At 40.4% G+C, this 27,345-nt stretch overlaps 1 protein-coding gene across 3 annotated transcripts in view; it reads right to left on the minus strand.

Moving 5' to 3' along the window:
- tsnare1 (T-SNARE Domain Containing 1) overlaps nucleotides 1-27,345 on the minus strand; it is a 174,162-nt gene that overhangs the window by 35,528 nt on the left and 111,289 nt on the right. For all 3 annotated transcript variants that reach the window (XM_071470569.1, XM_071470567.1, XM_071470568.1), the window contains exons 9-10: nucleotides 22,515-22,587; nucleotides 11,275-11,357 (exon numbers count right to left, since the gene is read on the minus strand). In XM_071470569.1, coding sequence (XP_071326670.1) covers nucleotides 11,275-11,357; nucleotides 22,515-22,587 — 156 coding nt within the window. The remainder of the gene's footprint in view (nucleotides 1-11,274; nucleotides 11,358-22,514; nucleotides 22,588-27,345) is intronic.

The following is a 27,345-nucleotide window of genomic DNA, read 5'->3' on the forward strand; positions in this document are numbered from 1 at the left end:
GGAGAGACAGAGGAGGATAAAGAAGGGATGCTCTTATCACCAGTGACTTAATCTGCCATAGAATGTGTCCTTAGTGCCAACACTTCAGGGCCAGCGGGTCCTGGAAGACCCTCAGGGAGGAGACAGTGTTTCCATAACACCATTTTTATTCATTTTTAAGATCTAATATGAAGGGAATAGTTCATATTTAAGATGGACTATAATGGACATACATTTTTGAGGTTTGAAAACCACACTAATATTTTACAAAATTGTCTTCCAAAAGCTGTAGTCACTATGTTAAAGAATGATCTTGATGGAAAAAATAAGTTTCATTGAGAATTTCCTTCTTGTCAGTCTAGACAGTTCTCAAAAGCACAGTGGTACAAATGTAATCTGGCTAAGTCTTACTCTCTACTGAAACTCAACAAGTGTTTCCAACCACCTATATTTAAACACATTTTCATTTTGCAAACAAAAAACCTGAGTGGGAACACCAGGAATCCGACAAAACGCAAAATATCACAAAAAGGTTTGGTGTAAGAGCAATGAAAACAGATTTTGCAAATAAGTCCATGACCATGAAGCATGACTTTAATGTCACGCATCACTGAAGGCACAAAAAAAATAAAGAATAAATGTCATATTCCCATCATGTTTTCCTGGCTACTTCTTCTTCTTATTTGTTTCATGGTAAATCAGCACAACCAAAATTACATGAAAGTAGAAAGTGTGTGCCACATTTGAGCAGAAACTTTGCTGTTGTCATGGTTACAATGACAAACGTGGACTGTACCTAAAATGACATACCTACCTCGCCCTGTTACTGTAATAATGGTCATGACTTTGTTCAGGCACTAAAACTACTTGGTTCTGTTTAGGATCATGATTTAGGTTAAAATACGTATTTCCCCAACATTGGGCTATCTTTGTTGTCCTGGTTACAATAATAATGTGGCTAACTTTGTCAAACAGTTATGCATAATAGAAACAACATAAACTACTGTTCTTGAACACCGCTCTCTTGTGTCATTTTGCTGCGTTTTGTTGACCCATCCATCCACCCCAGCCTCCTCCTGACGTGGACTTTGTTGCTCTATAAACTATGTCACCGCACTTTTCCCTTTGCTGTTGTCATAGATACAACGTTCACTAGATGTTGCCTAACAACAAAACATAACTATGGGTCATACCAACCTGCTGCACAAACGACCTAAGGGTTGGTGTTCAGACAGTCTCACAAATATGTTCTACTTGCTTGAAATTTGGTCATAATGTTTTACCTGAAGTTATTGTTATAGACATTTAGTGTAGGACAAAATAGACTGTATGTAATAAGCTAAATATCCAACATTTAAAATTTGAGTAAAGCAGAAAACTAATAACAATTAATCCTTTCTTGACATTAACGGAACTATTTGGAATCTGCACGAGCCCAGCTTCTTATCCAGCGTCAGGTTACAGTGGGATAAGATTAAGAATAAGCAGACATCCTTTTCCCCAGTCACATCTTTCAGCTCATCCTGAGGGATCCTTGGGCATTCCCAGACAGCCCTGCAGTGTGTGCTGGGTCTGCACCAAGGTCACCTCCCAGTTGGATGTAAGGTGTCCAGGGACACATTCTTATCTTCATCAACTCAAATGGCTGTTTTGAGCAAGAAGCAGTTGAGACTTGGAAGGCTATTAGAAATCACCATCCTTAAGAGAGCCCAGAAACCATGTCAAAGAAACAGCATTTGGCTGCTTGCAGCACTGATCTTATTAAGACTAGTATTCTGAAAATACACTAATATTATAGTATTCTTTATTTATAAAATTATATTATGTGATTATTTATTTATTTAATATTTATCACCATCACCACCCTATCAGCCATGACAGAATATCATGTATTAGCTAGACACCCTGACCTTGACACATGCTAACCTCATCACTTACTAGTGAACAAAAGAGCTAATCAAACTAAGTAGGCTTTGATTAATTCATGAAAAAAGCTCATGAAAAAAAAATACTTTCATACATCCAAAAGTAGTTTTTTGGGTTGTTTTTTTTTTTTGTTTTTTTTTTTTTTAAATAAATGCAGCGGCAAATGTTGAATGTGTCTTCTGTCTTCCTGGTGGTGTGGGGGTCTAACTTAGCATGTGCAGCACAAGTGTCATCACTCCAGCCTGTTTCTGATTGAAGGAACAAGATATGTTGCAACTGTCCCCCGTTGCAAGTGTCTCATGGCAAAGAATTGCCAATGCCCCATTCAGTTTGATAACTAAGCTGGGGGCCAAAAATCTGAGACAGAAATGAAATGACCTTTGCTGATGTTGCTCAGATACTTGAGGATAAGTCTTAAGTTATATACCAAACCATTTAGGCAAATAGGGTGCTTATAGGCATCCTCATGTAGAATGATGGTATGGTATTCTGTGGTGCAGTGTCAGTTTTTACATGGAAATCTTTTCACAGCTTAAGACCTGTTATTTTTATTGTTTTGCTTCTCTTCCTTCTTCAAGAAATCCCACACTTGCACATGAAGGTCAGCAGTGCAGGTCAAGAGCAAGAAAGTGAGATGAGTTTAAGAAAAGATGAGGCAGAGAGGAGGACAGCATGAATGGCTTGTTCACCTTTCCATTTTTCAATATGTCTGAGGCTGCCTCAGACTTTCCACGACCGTAAACCATTTCAAAAACACCTTTCTCTCCAGGGTAGAAAAACTGCATTATAACCATTAAAGCTGATATAGCACTGTCAAACAAACCAACTATCTATCTCATCTCCGCCTCCCTTACATAGAAGACAAACTTGCTATGTCTCTGGGAGAAAAACTACTTACCTTGTGTGACATGAGAAATATCCTCATAATACAACAATAATGCAATGCAATGATAATGGCCATAATATTATTCTCCCTTTATCGCATCTGGTTGGGAAAATTGGAAGTTCATAAAATAAATAATGTTTACAGCGGAACTGCCTCACTTGTAATCGGCTTATATGCAATTTACATAAAACTCAGAGTCCCATGCAGTCACTCTGATTATGATATTTAAGAGGAGCAGCAAATAAACACAGACTTCATGGACAATCCTGGCATCCAGGGAGGAACCCTGTGAAAACGATTGTCAATAATGGAATAAAAACACTGACCAGCATCAGCATATTTGGCCTTTTATTAAAGATAGATTGGCCTTTTATTTAAAATAGCTCATCAGTCAGTCATGTTGTCCGTCTGACCTCTAGATCATAATGACAGAAAAGTGGTGAGTTCAGACTGAAAAGTTATATCAGAATTTGTGAATTTATATAATACAAACCCATGTTATTATGTGACCAGCGTTCTGTGCTTAGGTCCTGGGGTGACAACTGTACCAACAACATTTGCAGATAAAGACCATACAACACAGTGGATAGCTCTGGAAAAAACCAGTATGTGGATGTTGTGCCAATATTACTTGTAACTGCACTTTTACACAGTTGTTAGCACTGTGGAGAAATTTATAGCAAACATATTGGAAAGCCTCCTGGAAACTCAGTCTTAACCAGATAAACCGAACATCACTGTATCAATAATTTGAAATGTTTGCTATGCATACAGTAAGTTGACATGGATGGAACCATAACACTTTTTTTTGAATGGCTCTGGCTAACTAGCAATATCAAAAGGATGCATCCCTATTCTTAATTTACTTACAAAGCTCTGATTGGTCAATTGTTTCTTCAGCTGGTGGAAATAGCTGAATTCCCCTGCCAACAATGCATAATTAGTTAAAATCTCATGTTGTGCTTGTCCTGTGTAAATAGTTACATGACTGGGGCACATTAATGGTCAAAGAATGGCTATTGCAAATTTCTTTGTTAAATCAACCTACTACCCGGAAGAAAAAAAGCTTTTACAACTACCTCTGCTGAAGATGCCATTGTCCGAAGAGACAACAAGGCCATTTATGCTGATGTGATTCATTCATCCAAGCTCTTACAATAAAGACAGAATAAAGCTTTTTTGACTTACAAAGGCATCTTCATTGCTGCTATTGAGCGTTAACCTTCAGCAAGAAAGGTGAACTAAGCTCAGAGCAAAGTGTGGTGAGTACAATCAGGCTGAATTCAATAGGGGTAAGCCTTGCTTTATAGTGCCTTCCACATCATGTCTGTGCGTGTGTGTGTCGCGTGTGTGTGTGAGTCAAACAGAGTGAAGCACCAGCATGGTGTAACCTGGCTTTGTACTGTTGCTCTCACAGAGTGTCTCTGCTGTGGCTTTCAACCCGGCAGACATTTGCTTCCAGATTTGCCAACAGCAAAGTCAGGATCTGAGGTACATTTGTGTGTGTGTTGTGTGTGTGTGTGTGTGTGTGTGTGTGTGTGTGTGTGTGTGTTGTGTGTGCGTGTGTGTGTGGGTGTGTGTGTGTGGGGGGGGGGGGGTTGTTGATGCACATACTGCATCCCATGTGATTCACATACAGTACATGCAATAAAACACCTGATGAATCAATACCAACATGCAAAATGTCCTATACCGTACGTGCACATCATAAGAAACGCCAACCACAACCTTTCAGATAGAGTTGTACTTTTTTCTTTCTTTCTCAGTTTGTTGCTTAGACCTGATTTCTGTTGTTGTGCTGTACTTTCCACAGCTCACTTGTCAGTCAAACAGCATGACTGCTTCTCTGATTCCTTTTTTTCTTGGGTTTGTGATTTGGGATTTTCCATTAATCAGGTTTCTGTAGGTGGGACTTTGTCACCAGTGCTGACTGTAAATACCCAGTTTTTGTTCTGGAAAAAAGACACATCACTTTGTGTCCGGAGGGGGAGTTTTCCACGTCTGTCAGATATTTAAAACAACAACTGGAAGAGCTTTGATGAGCTGACTATATTTTCACTTTCTTGTGCAGTAATCACTGACAGAAAGTCAACATTTACCTGTGTGACAATGTCTAATTCTCCCGATATAAAGTGGCAATATGTTTGTTTTCTGATGCCAAAATGCTAAAGATAAACAGTGTCAATGGTGAGTTGTCAGGACTGTTCAAACAAACAGGTTATTTGAAAGTGACTGTCTCATGAATTTACTAAAAACCAGTCCAACAAGGTAACAGCATAATAAACACAGAGTGCACCACACAAACAGTCATAAAATCTGATGCATTTTAGTGTTTTAAACACTGCTTTGTTATATAGTAGTCATTTATTTGGAGCACATGAGCTAGAATTATTTTACCATAGTATAGTATTTTTATTGTATTGTATGTATTTTTATACATATTTTTGTTGTTTTTTTTATTGATGAAGATGAAGAAAGTTCAAATATTTGATGTAACTTTCTAAAGCCATACCTAACACTCAACTCTGCCCAAATAGCAATAAAGTAAGAGTGTATGCTCTTCCCTAAAAATGGAAAGTTGAATTTGTAAGCAACACATTCTTTATCAGGTCAATACATTTGTAGGTTTTACTCTTACAGACTTACTTGGACTGAAATGACCAGTAAGTTACCAGCTGTGTGCCTGTACAAGGGCCATCTACGAAGGTGTGGCCCTTCATAGCCATCATAGAATGCCCCCCCCCCCCCCCCCCCCCCCCCTTACTGTGTCGTTGCAAGGGGCTCCTGTTGCCTACAGTAGCAACCTTGACAACACGTAACACTTTTTCACAAACACTTGAGGTTTTAGGACCTCTGGTTTCAACCGTTGTGTCTTTAGCTGTTGAACTGAGCTGAAACCTTATACCTAACTTTAAAAGTGTAATCCACAGGCTCTATGTCAGTGTTGAAGCAGCTTGTAAAATTTAACAGCCTTATGTTGCTGTGATGCAATTGATCTTCAAATGCTGCCTCTGAAGGATGCGGCCTCTGAATTGGGACAGCAACTGTCCAGCAAATGTTAGCTTTAGACAGATTTTATAATGCTGTCTTACCGACTTCTTCTACTGTTATACACTGTATTAGCATTCACTGTAGTCCCATAATTGTCACTTATGACAAATAGATGTTGTTCTCCTAAGATGAGAGCAATTGTCATTTCAGCAAACGCCCAGAAACACCGTACTATATTTGTGTTGAAATGACAAAGCCCTGAATTATGTCTCTTGTTTTTCTGGAGCACAGGAAGAAGTGATGTGATTTCATTATGAAAGAACAAAGTCCTCAGACTTTAACACAGGCGAGCACTGTAGGTTTCCCACTTCCTTACTTTAACCAAGTGGTTATTACTGTAACCATGACAAGTTCTCCTAAACTTGATCAAGTAGTCATTTTTACCCCAACCATGGTGAACCCTAACCAATAGGTTTCTGTACCAAACCTAACCAAACCTTATGGACCATCAGCACATTTTTTCAATTAATTCAGACAATCAGTATTCTTCTGCTAATTTCACACTGTCTGAAATAAAGAGAAAACTTCTATGTACTGTTTTCAGTGTGGTTTATTATGTGTCTTATTCTTAGTCTTATTCACCAGGTAGAAGGCAAGTGCCGAACATGATGCGTACTTTTCCTAATATTGCTTTGAATCGTCGGTATTCAGACTCAAATATATCCCACAATTCACCATGGTCTACTCTCAGCTACTGAATGTGTGTGTGGTGTGTGTCTTTTGTCATCTGATTCTAACTGTAATGCTTGGTTGATCCCATTTAGTTGTTCCAACAAATCACCTGAGCTCCATTGTGCCATGTAGAGGATTTACATTTGTGTGTATTTGCAAGAGTGAAGGGATGTCTTTGTTAATCATATACATTCTATTGAGTTGGAAATATGTCACACAAGAAGTCACTTGATTACTCACAAATATCACAAGTGTGGATATTACCCCTAATCTTTACAGTGATCTGCTGGCTTTCACTTCTAACTGCATCCCCATGCCAAAATATCCACTATGTTTACATCTCAGTTTAATTTATTGAAGATTACTTCACACAGTCACACTCCCAAGAGGATAAACCCTGTTAATTAACCCCATGTGTTTTTATCTCTCATGATTGCCAATGGCAAGGCTCTAAAAATGAAAAAAAATGTTTTTATGTTGATTGTTCCATCTGACAGTTTTGCATAATTTGGATGTATTGAACATCAGCCTTTTGATGTTTAATATTGTTTTTGTTTAAACTTAAAAAAAATATGTTAAGAAAAAAAAAATGTATCCATGCATTATGCATTATCTTCAAAAAGCTCAGGCCAGCTGTGGCTGATGGGGACAGAGCCAGAGGAGCGTCACTGACTTCAACCTGGCTAACTTCAAACATTGTTATTTCCACTCCATATCCTTCAAAGTAGCATAAAGAGTCCAGAGGGACTTGGGGCAGAGTGATTGAGCAGAGAGCCAGTTTCCCTGCAATCTGCAATCTTCCCAGCGCGATGGCGTGAGCCGCCCATCCCCCCAAAGTCCGAGTGCAGTGATCATTCAGAGCTTCACCACTGTGATTAGGTTATTCTATTTCATTACCTTATTTGTCAAAGGGGCAACAATTTGTAAGTGTCTGCGTGTGGATGGGTCCATTCATCCATCTGCCTATTCATTTACGAGCCATCTTCCTTTTTGTCTTCTTTTTCCTCCCCTCCCTCCTTTGTTCTTTCCACAATCACAATGGCCAGCCCTCCATATTATCCTCAATTTAGCCAGAGAAGAACTGTGTTAAATTGATTTTTTGCACAACTCAGAAGGATGTAGTGGCTCACGAGGAGATCAATTTCCAGTTCTGAAGAAGGATGGACTTTTAAGTCTTAACAATGACATAAGCGTGTAACCCCCCCCCCCCCCCCCCCCCCCCCCCCCCCCAACCCCCCCACCCCCTCACCCCATCACTGATAAATCAATAATGAATTCAGTTATTTTGCAGTTTTTTTTTCTATGCGTGAAAAGGCTTCAGTGTTTCCTCATTAAATTGCCAGAACATCTCCATTTTATTGGTAATTATAAACCATCTTGTGCAGCAATCAACAATCAGAGTTCATTGTGTTCCGCTGAGCACAGATGAGGTGATAAAACATCACGGCAACTAGAGAAACCTGAAGCAGGGAGAGCAATCTGCCTCCAGATAAAGGATTATAGATTCAATTTATTTTCAGTGTAAAGTGAGTAGACAAGGCGGGGCACGGGGAGAAGATGACATCCACTCTTAATTGACCATTGGTGGAGATGCAGTGATGCATGTAGACCAGTGTTCAAGGCTACATCAGTGCTGCAAAGTGTTCAATCACTTTCTCTCAAGCTCTTCCTCCCCTTTTCCTCCCCCTCTCTCAGTTCTGTTGTATTTTTTTGTGATCACAATAGCGCCACTAAATTCACGCTACATTCACTTTATATTGGGTAAATGCAAGCCACTGACTGGTAGCCCCCCCAGCGAAAATGTAAAGAGATTTAGAGGTCTGAAGAGGTTAAGATCCAGCACTTAAAAACTGACACCAGACTGAACCTGAACCACATCTCAGGTCTAAACTTCAGAGTTTCAGACTAACTTTGACTTAAAATCGATGGAACTGCATCTTGAGTCAGCCAATCAAAACACAGTTAATACAGAATTGATTGTGGCTTCATTATGTTCTAGAGATTTTCATTTCACTGAGGCCTTCTTATAAAAATTGTGCAATGTTTATGTGTGTGCCACTGAAAAAAATGTGACGTTGTTTTAACTTTAACAACACAGATTATGCTGTCAAGCATTGTTGAAACAGAACAGGCTTTTTTATTATAGCTTAGTGGAGACTGACAGGAAAGGGGGTAGAGAGAGATGACATGCAGGAAGGAGTCGGACCGGTCAGGAGTCGAACCGGTGACTGCCTGCTAAGAGCGTCTTGCGCTCAACATAGTACGCGCCCTAACCACTTGTCTACCGGGCCGCCCAGTTCAAACAGAACTTTAATTTAAATTCCAGTGGCACAAACAAATATGTCAGGCTGAAGTTTGGGGCGGAAATCTATCAAAAAAAAAAAAAAAGCAGAAAAGTGATGTGAGTTCACTCGTGCTGAAAATTGTAGTTGTAAACATTGAAATTGATTTTGTTTTTTGGTTATGAAATGTTGCATTAGACTTCTTAGCACTATATGAAGCTGAAAATACAGCTGGGGTGTTGAAGTGTGCAAGCACTGACAGCATCAGAAATATTAATATTAAAGCTAAGAGTACTTCAATTTTCCATTGAACACTGAAATTCAGTTAGGCTTGTGTTGATTGCGGCTCAAGCAGTGAAAGCAAATGAAGTGAGCTTTAATTTGAAAAGTAAAAAAAAAAAAGAGCATTTGAAATGTCAAATGGTATGTCATAGATAAAAGCAGTTTCAGTGAAAGCGATTTCAGCACATGGAATTTCAGTTGAAGTGGAAGCCACAAGAAAGGATGATTCAGTTGAAGGACAGTAACTTAAGATCAGGGAAAGTGAAAGTAGTGAAAGTATCAGTTTAAAGGAGGGGATGAAAGCAGCTGAAATGTCAGCTGCCATGTAACCTCTGAAAACTCTTTGTCAGCTGTGTCGGTGTCAAGTGTAGTCGGACTCGAATCCCAGTCTGCTGCGCCTTAATGGTATGCGCTCCACCAGGTGAGCCACCGAGGTGCCCCAGTCTTTCCCTCTTTACTGGAAAATTCTAATAAGGCTATACTGTGCCTTCATATAGAAAAGGATAGTGTTCTGCTAGAATAGACATCGATATTTTAATGTACTTTTGTAGCCCAAAGGTGGTCTTGAATTTAATAGCTCTATCATATGACATTATTATTACTGGTCACAGTGCAGTGCACATTCAAAATGTGCCTGCAAATTATGAAGTCTTATGGTGAGCAGTGGTGAGTAGGATACTGACTAACAGTGGTTCAGAGGAGGACCAGACCATGATGTGGCGACAGGGTGATGGGGGATGTGCTGGAACACGTCAGATAGTGCAGGACATCTTCACACAGTCAGTTTTTGTACATATAATTCTATACATGTCCTGTATGTAAAAACTATAAGATCTGTAACTTTTACATCATTCTACACAGAACAGAGTAATGAGAGTAAACATGGGACTGTGTAGAATCTGGACTCGCCTCTCGCCTCCACGTCCATCATCCTGCCTGTGTGTCTGTCTCACTTTGTGACTGTCTGTCTGTCTGTCTGTCTCCCCCTTTGTTGTTTTTCTTCCATTCAGCCGCTCTGCCTCTGCAACGGCAGTGGCTGTCTGGATTGGCGGAGAGCTAAATTGCTCAGTGTGAGCTTGGTCACGGCTCAGCTCTCCTTGAGATAATGAAATGACAATTAATGGGAAAGCTGTTGCCGTTCGCCCGTTTGTTCACTCACTAGTAGAGCAGCAGCATGTGGGGACAGAAATCACTGCAGTCATGACAGACTCTGGAAGCTGCCCAGCAATCGTTTTTGAATTGAATGGCTGCTGATATAATGTTGTTCCATGTAAATATAGAAAAACTAAAGTTGAGTCTATGACTCTCTGCCCATCATTCAATTTGTTATCAAATTTCCACAACTTCAATCCCGTATTCTCCCTTTTACTGGCAGGTAATATAATAGACAGATATCACTTAAGGTCTAATTGTCAAAAATCACAGAACATATATTTTCTACTGCAAGCAGAGAGTTAGATGCAGCTTCAAAGCTATGAAACCCATGTAAAAAAAGGGTCTATCCTTTATTAACCCAGTGACACTTAAGTCAATACATTATTTACCATAGCCAGGGGCCTACACAGCACAGAGCCACACTGAGCTCTGGCCTTCTGAGATAGTCCCTGACAGAACAGCAGGAGACACATATATTTCCTTGAAAAGAAAGAGCGAAAGCAGACCCTTGGGTCTCTCATAAAACGTCTCTCCAATATGTGCTGTGAAGTGGAAATTCTAGCCATCTCAAAAACCACAGAAAGAAAAAAAAAGAAAAGATCTATATAATGTCTCTCTGCAGTTTTTGTCCATTAATGCATTTCCCTCTCTAAGTCAATACACTTGTAGGATAAAATTGTGAATTTATAACCATTATCTCAGTAGAAATGACACTTGGAATATATGTGGTTTTGTGTTTTTATAAGACTCCAGGTAAGCGTTTTATATTTTCTTTCTCTCTCTAAATACAATTAATTTAACTGAGGGCAAAAGCTAGTAAAGTATGACATGAAATTACATCATCTCTGTTATTATGCTAGTGGGGGATGTGATAAAGCTGTGTAATCTAGTTAGCAAAGTCCCTGTTTGCATGGCTGATCAAGCTAAGCTTCTTGTGAGTGCATTACAATGCAAAAGCTCAGTTAAGTACACAAAATTAAAACAGAAAAAAAGTTAATGCAAACTATGGAGCACACTGCAGTACAGGAAAGTTTAGAGTACCTGGTACTGGTTGGCCTTTGCAAGCTCCTGATTGGCTGACTCCACATTGGACGATGCAGTCTGGATGTAATCTTCGATGCTGTCTGAGAAAACAAAGACCAAATTTGTTAATTGGTTAATCCCCCCCACCAGCAATATGACAAAATTGTGTTAAAAAACACATGGAAACATGGCAGCACATTCAGTTGCAGCAGCTTCACTCAGTCAGTGTATTTGTCTAACATGTGTTTTGGCTTTTTAATATGTCTCTTGTTCTTAATATGTGTTTCTCTGTCTGTCCCCCCTGACCAGAGGAGAATGGTATCTCACTCACATGCATATTATGGAAGTGACAAATAATCTGACTCTTCTTCTTATGTTGGTTGAATTTGCAAAAGAAAATAAAAAAGTTAATAGTTGGGGGATTCAGAGAGACAGGTTTAAAGAAGAATAACTAATTTGACTTTGAGTCACTAGTTTGGGTCCAAAAACACTAACACTTACCTTCCCATAATGCAACTTGATTGTGTCTTTCATTAGACACTCACATTCAAACTCAATGCTTCCAGGTTGTAAATGGTTACTGCGTGTAGCTTAGCCTTAGCCTGTCATAGATAGAAAGATGGATAAAATACTTTACTAATCCCTCAGCGAAATTCAAATTGTCCAGTAGCTCACTTATGTATTCAGATTTAAGTCCATGTCATGATCCACTGCCCTTGTCTGAGGTGTTGAACAGTCTGATGGCAGTGAGAACAAAGGATTTCCTGAACTTCTCAGTCCTGCAGCGCACTGAGATGAGACATTAGCTGCTGCTGTAGTTGCTTCTCTGGCCTGCAAGGATGTTGTGGAGAGGATGGTATTGTCCAAGGTTGCCTGCAGTGCATAGGTTTCTCCACAACAGTCCTGTGTGAGTCCAGGCTCCTGCCAAGCACAGACTCAGCCTTTTAACCAGCTTGGCCAATCAGTTCATTATAGCGGTGTTGGTAGCATATGCATGCCCATGAATGGGCCTAGGTTGGGCCAAGGTGAAATCTGATTTATCGAATACCATTCAATGTATTCACCCATATTGTATAAAGGTAGATTTATTTTTTTGAATATAAAGCAGGCCTAGGTTCTATATTCATAATGAAAAAGTATCGAAGCCTCAGTCCACAGTTAAATGCATACAGCCTGTATTCAGAAACTGAGCCTAAAAATTTGACTTAACTTTGACTTTGACTGTAATTTTGTGATGTCACAACTACACAGTCACCACCCTCGGCTATGCACCCAACATGATCCACCGCAACCACTGTTCAACCTTGCAGGATTTGGTTTCTCTGATTGTTTACCTGAAATCTGCTATATTTTAGTCAATCTCTACTCAGGACTCTACTCAGTGTTTTGTGCGGCCTCTTCAACGATATTTTTAGCTATTATTTTTTTCACTCATTTACTTTCCCCGTTCTTTTAATGAGTTGCTTGAGGGCTCTGTCTCCATAGCTGCGGCCTAGGCAAAGCATAATTCCACCATAATTTCCCCATACACGCTGACGCCATGCCACCGTCAGCAGACGTTCCCTCCATGCACTTGTTTACCGTTGCCACAGGTCTCTTGTCTACAGTCCTCATCAGTCCTATTCAACATCCCACATGGTTTGGCAGCAATGGAAGGGTAGACTGCTCCTTTTCATTCTCCTGGTAACCCGCTTGCCAAATTCCACTCTTGCTGTCCCAGCTGCTCGATCAACCAACTCACAGTAAGTACTCATATGTGGATGCTTGCAGCGGACTTGAAGCAGCCTACTGGACATGAAGTTAAGCCCTAGTGACACATTTCCCAAGATGAATGATATGCTACAGGCCCTGGTCCCCCTACATGACAGTGTTCAGTGATATCACACATGGCATAGGAGTATCAGTGCTTTCCCTGAAGCAGAACTGTGGTCTGTAGTGAAAATAATGTCAGTGCTGACAGTGCAGCTATCACAGGAAAGTCATTTCCATTACCCCTCCCTGCTGTGTTGCATGTTTCCGTTAAGTGAACACATGGGCACACATTTGATGCTTTCTGCGACCATGTAGGAGGCGATGTACTTCTGCAGCTTTGTGACTGTATGTGTTGGTTGTGTGAGGTGGACTGTTTAGTTGCCTGTGTATCTGTACATATAGTTTAACATGAGTTTGCCAACTGTGAGTGGATGTGTACTTGCATGTATTGTTATCATGGAGGGGCAGGCTTGTGATGTGAGTCTGTTTCAATCTATTCATGCTGGTGCCTGTAATAACATCCCTGTCTACACCATAGGTTTGTTTCTTGCTGAAATTTTGGACATAACCAGGCTAGTTGTTTCCCGCTGTTTCTAGTCTTTATTCTAAGCTAAGCTAACCCTAAGCCCATGAGATTGATTGGGTTTTTGCAATGTAGCAAAAAACTGAGCTTGCAAGATACAACCTGGCCTTGTTTGGCTAGGACTTTAGAGTATCTGAATAAACTTCAAAAAGTATCTATTTAATGCAAACTCCAAGGGTAATATTGTAGATTTAATAGATAGATAATAATGATTGAAAATGGTTTAGCTCCTATACATTAAAAATTCAACACTCACTGTGCTTTTTTTATCAGTACTTGCGTATCCCAAATTACTGAGTCATCCTGAGCTTGATGGGAGCACTAGCTTTTATTCATACTTTTACTCTGCGCACACAACCTTGACAGCACATTATGTGACAGCCCACCAGCCCACCCCTCTGCAGTACCAAGGGCTACTGGTCTAATAGCGTCCACTGTTAAAACAGCAGGCCCTCCTTTACAGCTTGTCGATACGCAGAAGTTAATGGGACGAGACAGAACTTGTTTAATGAACTGAATGGTCCAAAATATTTGCTATCACTTATACAGATATTTACAACTGGCCGATAAGAGTGAGTGTGCAATTGATTGTTTTGTTGTTGAGAGGGTGAAAAGGCTACAACCGCTCCAAAGATGTGGGCAAAGACTTCTCACAGTTTCATGCTGTGACGGCCTCTGATAATTGCTGCACTGGTTGGGCTTGTAGAGAATTAACTTTTAAACCTAACGATCAAGAGATTGGGTAAATGAATTGTGCTGATTGGCTAGATGCATTTCTTCCCTCTGGTGAGTTAAAGAAGACAGGAATACAGGAATAGTCACCAGCTGATGCAATAAAGTTGACTCACTCAGTCTTTTTCTGCCTCTGTTGTTTTTCATGATTGATTGATTGATATTGCGCTTTAAAGAGTAACTTAACATTAAATCCAGTATTTTTAGTCCACAAGTCCTCCAACCTGACCAACCATGTGGGTTTTTTTTTTTCAACCCTCTGATACCATACATAAGAGTGTCTCCTCAAATACCGCCCCCTACGGCAGCAGGCATACTGGACCTTGGTTGTCAGGGTCACAATAATAAAAATGGCTTAGTTATGTTTAGGCACTAAAACTACTTGGTTGGATTAAGGAAAAGTAAAATTGTGGTTTGAGCTAAAATAAGAACTTTGTTAACATCATCATGGTAACAATAATAACAACATGGTTTAATAAAAACATGGTTAACTGTGTTAAACAGTCATGGATAATAGCAACAACATAAACTGCTACTTTCACATGGGAATTGAACACCACCATCCTGTGTCATATTCCTGTGTTATGTTGACCCATCCATCCACCACAACCTCCTCCTGATGTGGACTTTATCGCTTTACATACTCAACACAACACTTTTCTCTTTGCTCCTGTCATAATTAATATGACCACTAGATGTTGACTAGCAACATAACATAACTATGAGTCATAATAAGCTGCTGCATAGACGACCTATGGGCTTGTTTTTTTACAGGTCACTTTATTACACTAATGATCCTGGTTCCATTTTAAAGTGTTTATTACAATATAAGTTATTTTTGGTTTTCCAGAAAAAAATCCTAATTCTGTCCGCTGTGAAAAATCTTTGACATATCACTTTGGTATTCACCTCCCACTCCACACCACTCAGGATATAAATGAGGCAATCAACTGTTGGGAAGTTTAGACAGAATGCAATTAAGAGTAGTAGTGGTAGACATATTACCTGCAGGGTGGTAAGTTGCTCTTTAAACTCTTGTCCTGTTTCTATAAAATACATTATGCACATTACAATTACAGCACCAATAAATACATAAATTCTATGTTTGAATGACATTTCAAGACAACAGAAATCTCAAATTAGATTTTCCATGAAATTAATACTACAGTTAATGCATCTATACATGAACATTTAAATAAATCACAATGATTCTGTGGTCAATGCGAGGGCCCATTGAGGATTAGTTCTGTATGAAAAACATAATGGGTCACTACCCTGATCCCAAGAATCACTCTTCACTCTTAATACGTGAATTATCAAAATCCTAACTTGTCTGACACTGTTTAGGATGAAATACCTAAACAGATGTTTGTTTTTCACCAAATGTCTTTTTGTTAGGAAACATTCCATCTCCTCAGCCTCAGTTTCATGTTGTGTTTAGCACTAAATAGCAAGTATTAACAGACAAACCAGGCAAAATGGAAATATTAAAACAATACCGGCTTAACATCTGCGCATCATCATTATGAACCTGTTAGCCTATTGACATTTGCATTTAACTACTGCTACTACTACTAAGTACCACTACACCTAAGCACAGCCTAATAAAACTGCTAATGTGGCTGTAGATTCCTAAGAACAAATATTAAAGCAGACACGTGGAGTTTTCTTGTAAATAAAAAAAGGTTTTGTTCACATTGAGTGTTACCCACCAGAACACACTGTGTGTATCCTTGAGGTTAAATGAGTTGAATTAATTAATAAGCAAAGCTGACTCTTTTAACACTTTGAAAACTGCACTATTTACAGTGATGTTTACTAGCTTGCCGTCTTCTCTGCCAGTCAATTGACTAGTGTGAAACAATCGTCAGGAACAGGTATCATGTTGTCTGCAAAAGACAAACAAAACCTGGGACCACAAAAAAAACAGCTCCACAGTGCCACTTGAGGTCAGAAACTTCATAGGGAACCTTTAAATGCACGATCCAACATGCTTATTTGATAATAAACTGTGTTTTACATTTTATATGGATATTCATGGTCTCCAGAAGATGATTCTTATCATTCATGTTCTCAAGAGGATGAACCCTTTCACTCTGTGAGCTTTAGTCTGGCACCACTCTCAGGTGAATATGAGTTTGATTCATTCACGCTCCAGAGGAGAGAAACCCCTGTAAGAGCCGATTGAGATTCCCAGTTCCACCTTCTGGAAAAATTCATTCATACATTCCAAACAGGGCTACTAAATAAACACAGATCTGTAGTAAATGATAATATCCAATAGAAACAAGCCCCCAGCATCCAATCCCAGAAGACTCACCCTGAAAGACAAAACAGTGCACTCTTTTGATGTGTACAAATGAATATGTTTTTAACACCTCTTTTGTTTGGTGTGCCAGAGTTTGTTTCTGCCTGCTAAACCTTGATGATTGTGTATCTTGACTCACAGACTTTAATATAGTGTGTCCTTAGCCAGCATGAATAAACCATAAAAGCACTAATCCTTCCTTCTTGAGCCTATTCATTTCTTTGTATTACCTGCTGCTTTTGCGACAAACGCCTCCACGGCAAACACATTATTCATATCCTCCACTACACAAAGAAAGCCTTGTTCAAAAAAGGCCAAAGGCAATTTCAGTGCATCACTTTTTAATGGGTAGAGGTCCATTATTGCATGGCTCTGTAATGATCAGATTAGACTTCTGCTGTGGTATAATGCCATGAACTCCGCAGTCTTCGGCAAAGTCCTCTTCTATCTCTCTGTTCATCATTTTTGGGTGGGAGTACGCTGTGTACCTTCTATGTCCAAAACTCCATATCAAACAGTCTTTCACATGCAAATGAAAAATGGCTGAAAGACTCACTGTAGTTCATGCATGTCTGATTGTCCTGAACAAGCACGAGATGTAGCAGAATACACAAACAGATGAAACTAAGATTGTGGTATGTTATGGAAGGAAGTGTTCAATTTGTCCCAATTCAGGGGCCACATCCTTCAGAGGATGCATTTGAGGACCGACTGCGTCCATTTCAAATGGAGCAGAGAAATGCAGCCTTCTTTCTCTGGGCAAAGGGTGGATCCTCTGTGGCCTAACCTATCCACAGATTCATTGTGCACCAGTAATGAAAATAATATGGCAGCAAACAACACTGACAGAGAGCCCTAGGATTACACTTTTAATGTAAGTATTGGGTTTCAGCTCAGTTCAACAGCAACTGTTTCAACCAAGGGCCTTAAAATGTCCAATTTTTAAATTAGGAGTCTTCAAGGTTGCTTGGCGACAGGAGCTGCACTTTGTGATGTAACAGTAAGGACGAAAATCCTCCATAGACCAGACTGTCTCATTTTAATTTGGCCTTTGTGGTCTACGACAGCTACGAAGGGCCACATCTGTGTCTGCTGAAGGATGCAGCCCCTGAATTGGCTTACATCTGACAGAGGAAGTGACACTAGGAATGTGTGTGGTGCACATACATTCCTCTGGGTTACCTCAATTTTCACTAGTAGCTCACTGGATCTTTGAATCGGCACTTCCTTGATTCTGCATGTGAAGCTACAAGGGAGGGTACGTTCAAAATACACCGAGTTTATTTATGTCGGTTGTTTTAGTGTGGTGTAGTTCACTGTGAGTATATTTCAAACAAAAACTTTACATAAATTCTGTAAATTCTTATCCCGTTATTGATCAGTTCCTTTCCTAGTTTGCTGCTTATGCAATAACTCTTACATCTTGAAAAATTGAGCATAATTTTTATTTCCACTGCACTTATTCTGTCACAAAGGATCCATATCATACCCACTACTCTCTCTTTTTCCAGTCATTTCCACTTTGAAATTTACTTTACACAATGGTATGTTTGGCCTCTGTGAATTTATTTGAACCATATGTGTCATTTAATTTGCAATAGAAATAATGGGTCAAAAAACACAGGAATATGTCACAGGAGAGCTGTGTTAGATTCCCATCTGAAAGTAGCAGTTTATGTTGTTTCTATTATCCAGGACCACTAAACAAAGTTAACCAACATGTTATTGTAACCATGACTAATGTCTAATGTTGAGGAAGTACTTATTTTTTTAAATTAATTTGTTAACTCTTCCAAAACCTAACCAAGTTGTTTTTGTGTCCAAACCTAACCAAGCCATGTCAATTATTACAATAATTGTAACAAGTATAGTTGTAACCATGACAACCACAGTACACCTGCCGCCGTAAGGGGCACTATTAGGAGACATTCCTATGGGTTGTATCAGAGGGTTGTTCAGGTTGGAGGACTGGTTGAAATATCGTGTAAGATGGATGTAGTAGAAATGACACAAGGTGATGTGGATAACAATGAATTCACTTAACCATGATTGACAGCACCATGTTTTTTGAAAAAAAAAAAAAAGAATCATGATATTTGAAGAATCTGAACTCAAAATGCAAATTCACTCTAAATCATGCCAGTGTACTGCTGTCTGTAGGTAAAAGATTCAAGCATGATGCAGTTCTCAGGTCTTCAGTCTCAGTGGATGTTTGTTCTTCAGCGGCCAATGGAAAGCACCTGCTCTAGTGTGACATCTTTGATTTGGGTGTGGCAAGAGGCAGAGCACACTTGAAAGTTTGAAAACGGTCTGAGTCAGGCTGACTCTAAATGGTATTTAAAGGGCATCTACATTAGCCTGATTGAAGGCACCAGACAAAAGGACACTACAACAAAAAGGGAGCAATTAGCACAAGTTATTGCTCCTCTTTCCCTCCAGAAAACACACACATACACACACATCTCTATAAACAGTCTTTACACTTTACACCTATGGGGTTAGCACCATAAAACTGGATATACATAAAGCATGAAGCTCTTTGCAATTGTTTTTATGTTGAGGGCCCTAACCTTTCCATTTACAGCCTCTGGTGTGAACAGACACAGTTCTATGAGGAATCCTGTACTGAAATATTTTTGATCTATAATTTATTATTGACAGGGATGGGATTTAAAAACACTTTACTAGTAGCATAATAATGTAAATGAGGCTTGTGTGCTAAACAATGTTGGGGACTTGATGTGAAAAACACATCTTGTCAAAGCTGGAGAAGTAGCACATTATTTGCTAGTTATTGCATGTTGACACAAGTGCTTTGCTAACCTGTTCAATTTCAGGGTCCTGCTGGTGTATTATTACAAAGACATGTTGAAGGTCAGCATCGCTTTGACCTGCAGAGTAGTTCTTATGGGGAATATGTATGTAATGTGATGCTGTAAGACTTCTTCTTTAATGATGCAGTCATAAGCTGCATGTTGGAAGCTACAACAAAATAATGGGTGTGTATTTTTAAGTTTAGCAAGATAATTCTGGTGATATTTTTTTAGTCATTAAACTCTATGAAAAGACAACAATGAAAGACAACAATAGAAGCCTGACACGGACATAAAACATATCAATGTGCACATAAAACAGTGCACTGAGTTAGATGTTCCTTTATTACATATTACTGTTTAAGTAACTTTTTGTATAAAGGTAGATGTCCGTGTGTTTGTGATTATAAAGCAGGTCTAGGTTCTATATTAATACTGTGAAAGTATCAAAGTCTCAGTCCACAGAGAAATCCACACAGCCTGTCTTCAGAAACCGATCCTTAAAATGAGCTGTTAGGACTTCTGGAACTTTGTGATGTCACAACAAAGTGGTCACTGCCCTCAGCCATGCCCTAAGCCCCGCCCACCTGGACCCACCATCCAAGGTTGCAGGAGGTGTTGTTTTATTGTATAAGGGATGATATTCACTGCCTGGAATCAGACCTCTGAGAAAGGATAAGCTGCTTACTGTCCACTGATGCTGCCCAGGAAAAAAATATCTCCACCATAACTGCCCCATACGCCACAGTCACCCCACCACTAGTAGGCGTTCCTTCCGTGCATTCGCCTCAACATTGCTGCCCGTCTTTTATCTGCAGTCCCACTCAATCCCATTCAAAACTCCACATGTTTTGGCGGCGGAAGGGTGAACTGCTCCACCTCCTTCTCCTGTCCAAATCTGACCATCTGTTCAGCTCATTTTAGCTCTGACTGACCATTGCCTCTTTCTGTCACTTAGAAAACAATCAGCTTCTCTTCTGAGTGGCTCATCAAACCAGTTATCTTAAAGACAACAGCATGTACTTGATGCCATGCAGTTTGCTTATAGGCTCAGGGGTGGAAGATGCCATAATTACTTTGCTTAATTTGCTTTTTTAACACATGGAGCAAAATGGGTCCCATGCCAGACTTGATTAGTTGATTTTTCTTGTGCTTTTAATACAATTCAACCCCTCGTATTAACTAGGAGGCTTTTAGATCAGTTTGATCTGAGTAACAATCTTGTGGGCTGGACACAAAGAGTAATGTAAGGAGTAAATAGAGTTCTGTCTCTTCCACTGGCTCCCCACAAAGATGGGTGCTTTGTTTGCATGCTCCAGGACAATGAGAGCAGCCACGGCCCAGTCAAAGACGATTTTTTCAAGTGGTATAAGGAGTCCTACCTTCAACTAAACATATCTAAGACAGAAGATATGACCATTGACTTAGGAAGCCGGGTTAACATACATGAAATCACATCCATTAAAGGTCACACTGTGGAATGTGTTCAGTCTTATTTTGGGAGAATTATTGACACAAAACTGAACCTTGAGGCAAACTGTGAAGCTGCGTGAAAGAAGCGGCATCAGCATTTGCTGTGTTTGAGGAAACTGTCCTATTTCCACATTGACAAGACCATGATGATCTTATGCTACTGTGCTGCTGAATCAATTTTTATCTTTTTCTCTGGCATCATGGTTTGGAAATCTGTCTTTAAAGCGCATACATTATCTCAGTCAAATTGTTAAATGGTCCAGTAAGCTGATGGTGAGTCACAGCTGAACCTAGCATCCCTGTAAACCAGACAGTTACAGCAGATAGCTGGCTCCATTTGAGATGAGGACTTTGAATAGTGAATTTCAGCTTTTCATGGTCCTAAAGTGCAGAACAAGACGGTATAAAGAGGGATTTGTTCAGCAGCCGTCACTCATGAAGAAGTTGTAGTAACACTGCAAAGAAGCAATGGTTAAGTTATCTTTTTATTTATTTTCTTATTTTGTTGCTGTTGTTGTCTGTGCTGTGTGTGGATTGAGTCTGTGTAAGACTTATATATATATATATATCGCTTCAGTGCAAACCAAATTAACCTACAGCTACAAACAAAGTAACCTACTTATATACCTAGAACTCCAGAGAGAAGCCTGAGAGAGGAGATGTAAGACTACACTGAGATGGTTTTGGTTCTTAAAACCATAAATATATCTTCTCATGGATTAATGTGTAACATAAAGGACCTTTAAAAAACATAAAAAAGATACATTTGTCAGGCATTTTTAAAGATTTACATCCTTAATGGGAACCAGTAGGCTTGGAGTTGAGTCAGAAAGTACTGAGAGACAGACATTTTTTTTTCCATGGGATTTGTCACCAATAACAAACATATAGAAAAATACCAACCTAATCTTTTAAAGGAATCACTGAGGACGCTTAAGATTAAATCAGCCACAAAACAAGCTGCAGATGAACTGACTCCTCTGGCCTCTGCTTGAAATGTTTTGCAGAAACAGCTGAAGATTCAAATTTGGAACGTTATCTGCCTCATCACACCTTTCACTTCTTCTCAGAATTGATCTACAAACCCATCACAGCATTATTTTTCGAGTATGTCTATTTGTCTATGTCTTTGTTTGACATTATTTAGTAAAAACCAATTCTCCAGTGAATGCTCATGATGGAGCAAGACGTAGCCGATGGCAGATTTGTGACCCAGCAGCAAAGCCCCTATATCTGCCCTATATCTGTGTGCTAAGTTTCATTCTTTTTGCCAAGTCTGAATCACTGCAGGGTGCAGAGAGCCATTTTCAGATATCAGGGTGTCTAAATGGATTTTCTCTAACCGGCCACTGTCTGTAAAAACCCACAGCGTTTTGCTTCTCATCCCAGAATCTGCTGGCGTGGCAGCGGAAGGTGGAGGTTAAAAAGTTTGTTTTGCCCAGCAGAAATTTTTGAGCTTGTGTTATAAATCAAGTGCAACAAATTAAAATATGACCACGAAGGTTATCCATGCTAATTGAGTCAGGAACAACTATGTAAACAATATTCAACACACACATACGCACACACACACATTAACCATGCACACATATCTTACCTATGGCGTCTCCTTGTTCATGGACCATACTGGCCAGATCCTTCATAATCTGACTGACGTCCAGCATGTCCCTCTGTAGGGAAAACACACAGTATATATCAGTGTTACACTGCTATTCCACACAGTGTCTGTCTGAGATCAGTTACTGGCTGGAGACACATTAATGTTACAGGAAACACAAAATCAGAACTGAAGTGGTTTTACATGATAAATATCAATAACCATTAATTACCTCAGTGCTTTATTTCAATATCTTATTTTCATATCTGGGTTTTAAAGAAAATTAGCAGAGTGTTCCGTCACCTGTGTTGGCTGCCTGCCCTTAGCTTTTGCACATACACTACACAGAGGTCAAGAGTGAGGTGTGGACTACCTGACAACTGCATTGTCTGGGATCAGGGTGAAAGAAAAAGGGGGCAGCCCTGGTCAAAGGGAATCCAGTTATATCAAAGACAAAATGAGAAAATTTAAATCTTCCCTTTCCTTTATGGCCCAAAATTATTAGTAGTTTCTGTAGTTAGTGACATACACAAAACACAAAATGGCAAAAAAGTTATTTACCTATACATATATGAATGTAGCTAAACTACCAGCAAGTTACTGCAAAACATAGTTAAAGTACTAGTTTAACTACATATGGTTCACTACTCCTCAGCACTGTTTGTCACATATCCAAGCATGAAACGGTGATCTATGTCAGCTTTAACATGTCACTTTGGGCCTCCCTATGATTGCATTTTAGAGCCAGTTTTACTATCAAACAAGAGAAGATTATTTTTTGGTTTGTTTGTTTTCTTTAATTCAATTAATCAATTAAACATTGATTTGAATTCTGTTTCCAATTTGTTGTTATTGTTATTTACCAAAGATCTTTGTCAGTGTCTAGGTTCAATTTCTTAAGAGAAAAAAAATAAAAAATTTATTAAACCTAAAGTAAAGATGTAAAAATAAAATGCTTAATTATGGAATTGGTGCCTTCATTATTTAAAGTCCTAATTGTAAAATAAAAATGTAATTTTTATCCACAGTTATTTTTAAAGGGAGACTGCTCAGTGTGTCACACGTGTCACCATAGATTTGTCCCTTTAATGGACAAAGTCAGTAGTTTTGTATTTAATCCTGAATGCTGTGTGCTTGTGTTGACTAGCAATTAAAAAAAATAAAAAAATAAAAAAATATGCTGTTCAAAATTTGTTCTGTTATTTCTCTGTCAGGGTCCAGAGCAAACTATTGCAGCTATGGTTGACCGCAGTTCATTCTCCACAGTCTCCACAGCTTTAGAATCTGCTCTCAATGTTTCAACTCAAAGCAATATGAAAGCTTATAAAATCTCTGTCTATCTCCTGCCCACAGGTCCCCCTTTCTTCCATTATGGCTCTGTGCAATCACAGCTGCGTTTGTGTAGCCTAACCCACTGGGCCATCCATCACAGGTGGCGGAGATTGCTGTGGAAACTGGCAGCCATCCTGCCACTTGGCAAAAACCATTTGAATGGAGCCAAAATGGCCCCTGGCAAACCTCGAGATGCCTGACTTTTTTTCTGAATTTATCTTTAGGCAACCCTGTCTATCATGCTGTAGCAGAATAACAAATTTATTTTACCTGGCAAAGCACTGGGCAATCAGGGCTCATTTCATCATAATGACAGAACAGTGTGTAACCAATTTAGCAAATAATGTGTGGAAGTGAATGTGAATAGGCAAAGAGAGAGATGCACACACAAGGAGAAGGCAGAGATGTGATGGGCTGGGACCCCCGCCTGAGGGCTGAGTGGGTGGCCAGGCTTTGGGCCAACACTGTGCCCTTTTTCATATTTCATGGGCTTTAAATTCTCCTCATGGCCAATCTAGCAGGCACTGGATACTGACACCGGGCTCGGTACCAGGACTGGAGATTTGTCTCCAGGTTTCTCAACAGGTTTACTACAGGAGGCTTCTTATCACCCTGGGAAAGAATATCAGCACAAACTGGAGATAGTTTCTGCTTCAGCTCCTGTGTGCACCTGATCAGATGTAGGAACAGTCTACACGGTATCTCTGACACCTTCAGCTGGGTTCACTTGGTCTGGCCTGAAGAAAAAGATGATACAGTCCTCACACATGTCATGTCTCAAATCCACACTAGAGAGATAGATCACTCTGTAGAGTGTTCACGCTAACAACCAGACAGTATGCATACTTGATTCCAGAGTGCTGCTGATGGATACTTTTCTCCTACATGCAACCAAGTAAAGCAAATAATCTGAATAAAGACATTTTGCTTTTTATTTGTTAAGTTTAACTTGCAGTGACATGTCAAAGTCACAGTTTGATGGATGTCTGACATTGCAGGTATTGTATAATCTTCTGTCAGTAGAAAGCAGGTAGGTATATTGACTTGTTTGTATATTAACTAACTGCCAGAACAGTAAACTATAATAATTAATATGTAGTACATACTGTATTGTAGTATTACTAACTTTTGATTCTTAACGACTCTTTTGATACTAATTTTATCGAATCCATTTTGACAACAGCAAAATTACAATACACATTACAGAACAAATTTTAGAATCAGAATCAGAATCGGTTTTATTGCCAAGTATGTTTCCACATACAAGGAATTTGTGCTGGTGATTGGTGCAATTGGGGATCAGGGGGATCAGTGACAGTGGGGCTCTCTAGCCTTGTTGATAAGGCTGATAGCAGATGGGAAGAAGCTATTTTTGTGGCGAGAGGTTTTGGTCCTGAAGGACCGCAGCCTCCTGCCAGAGGGGAGTGTCACAAAGAGTTTGTGTCCAGGGTGGGAGGAGTCAGTTACAATCTTCCCTGCACGCCTCAGAGTCCTTGAGGTGTACAGGTCCTGGAGGGACGGAAGATTGCAGCCAATCACCTTCTCAGCAGAGTGGATGATACGCTGCAGTCTGTTATTGTCCTTCTCCGTGGCAGCAGCATACCAGATGGTGATGGAGGAGGTGAGGATGGACTCAATGATGGAGGTGTAGAAGTTCACCATCATAGTCCTTTGCAGGTTGAACTTCTTCAACTGCATCAGGAAATACATCCTCTGCTGAGCTTTTTTGATGAGGGAGCTGATGTTCAGCTCCCACTTAAGGTCCTGTGTAATGGTGGTTCCCAAGAAGCGGAGATGCTCCACGGTGGCCACGGGGGAGTCGCACAGGGTGATGGGGGTCCACTATCATCTCCACTGTCTTCAGAGCGTTAAGCTCTAGGTTGTTCTGCCTGCACCAGGTCACCAGACGGTCAGTCTCCCACCTGTAGGCAGACTCATCGCCATCAGAGATGAGTCCAATGAGAGTGGTGTCGTCTGCAAACTTCAGGAGCTTGACAGACTGATGGCTGGAGGTGCAGGTGTTGGTGTACAGGGAGAAGAGCAGAGGAGAAAGAACGCAGCCTTGTGGGGATCCAGTGCTGATGGTCTGGGAGTCAGACACGTGCTTTCCTAGCTTCACGTGCTGCCTCCTGTCAGACAGGAAGTCGGTGATCCACCTGCAGGTGGAGTCAGGCACGCTCAGCTGGGAGAGCTTGCCCCGCAGCAGAGCCGGGATGATGGTGTTGAAGGCAGAGCTGAAGTCCACAAACAGGATCCTGGCATAGGTCCCTGAGGAGTCCAGGTGCTGGAGGATGAAGTGGAGAGCCATGTTGACGGCGTCATCTACAGACCTGTTGGCTCTGTAGGCGAACTGCAGGGGGTCCAGGAGTGGGTCAGTGATGGATTTGAGATGGGACAGGACAAGGCGCTCAAATGATTTCATGACCACAGAGGTCAGGGCAATGGGTCTGTAGTCATTTAGTCCTGTGGGCCTTGGTTTTTTGGGGACAGGGATGATGGTGGAGGATTTGAAGCAGGCTTGCACGTGGCAGGTCTCCAGTGAGGTGTTGAAGATGTCTGTGAACACTGGAGACAGCTGATCAGCACAGTGCTTCAGGGATGATGGAGAGACAGAGTCAGGACCGGCTGCTTTGCGGGGGTTCTGCTTCTTAAAAAGCCTGTTGACATCTCTCTCCAGGATAGAGAGAGACGTTCCTTTGGTAGGGGAGGAGGGGGGTTCTGATGTGGCTAGTTGTTAAGGTGCCAGGGCCCCTGCTAAAGTGGGGGAGGAGAAGCTGGTGGTCTGGAGGTGGTGGCTGGACTCGCGGGGGTTGGTGTCAGGCCTGTCCCATTGTCTTTCAAAGCGGCAGTAGAACTCATTCAGATCGTTGGCCAGATGGAAGTCGTTAATGGAGTTGGGGGGTTTAGGTTTGTAATTAGTGATCTGTCTGAGCCCTTTCCAGACAGAAGCAGAGTCATTGGCTGAGAACTGGAGCTGAAGTTTCTCAGAGTACAGTCGTTTAGCTTCTCTCACCGCCTTGCTAAACCTGTACTTGGACTCTTTAAACCTGTCCCCTGTCCCCACTCCTGAAAGCTTCCTCCTTTTGCTTCCTGAGCTGACAAACCAGGGTTTGTCATTGTTATAACTCACCCTGGTACATGATGGGATACAGCAGTCCTCACAGAAGCTGATGTATGACATCACAGCCTCTGTGAACTCATCCAGACTGTTGGAAGCAGTCCTGAACACTAGTTTTACTTTAGTCTCATTCTTAAGCTCGGCATCATCGCACTTAAACATGTTTATGTAAATAAACAGCCAATCACCAGCATTATTAGATATTGGTCTAAGCATGCTGCATGCTGATTGGTTCACTGATGCTGACAAGAATTACTTATTTACTGTTTACGTACAGAATTTTGGTATGAGATTACATTTTTTGATCGTTGATAGTATCAAACCAAATTAGTCCATAAAAGTATCAAAGTGGGATACACAGCTCTGTATGTCTGTAGATGT

This window comes from Trachinotus anak, unplaced genomic scaffold (genome assembly GCF_046630095.1).
Source record: "Trachinotus anak isolate AG129_WGS33_773 ecotype Australia unplaced genomic scaffold, CSIRO_AGI_Tana_v1 ptg000032l, whole genome shotgun sequence".
Lineage (NCBI taxonomy): Eukaryota > Metazoa > Chordata > Actinopteri > Carangiformes > Carangidae > Trachinotus > Trachinotus anak.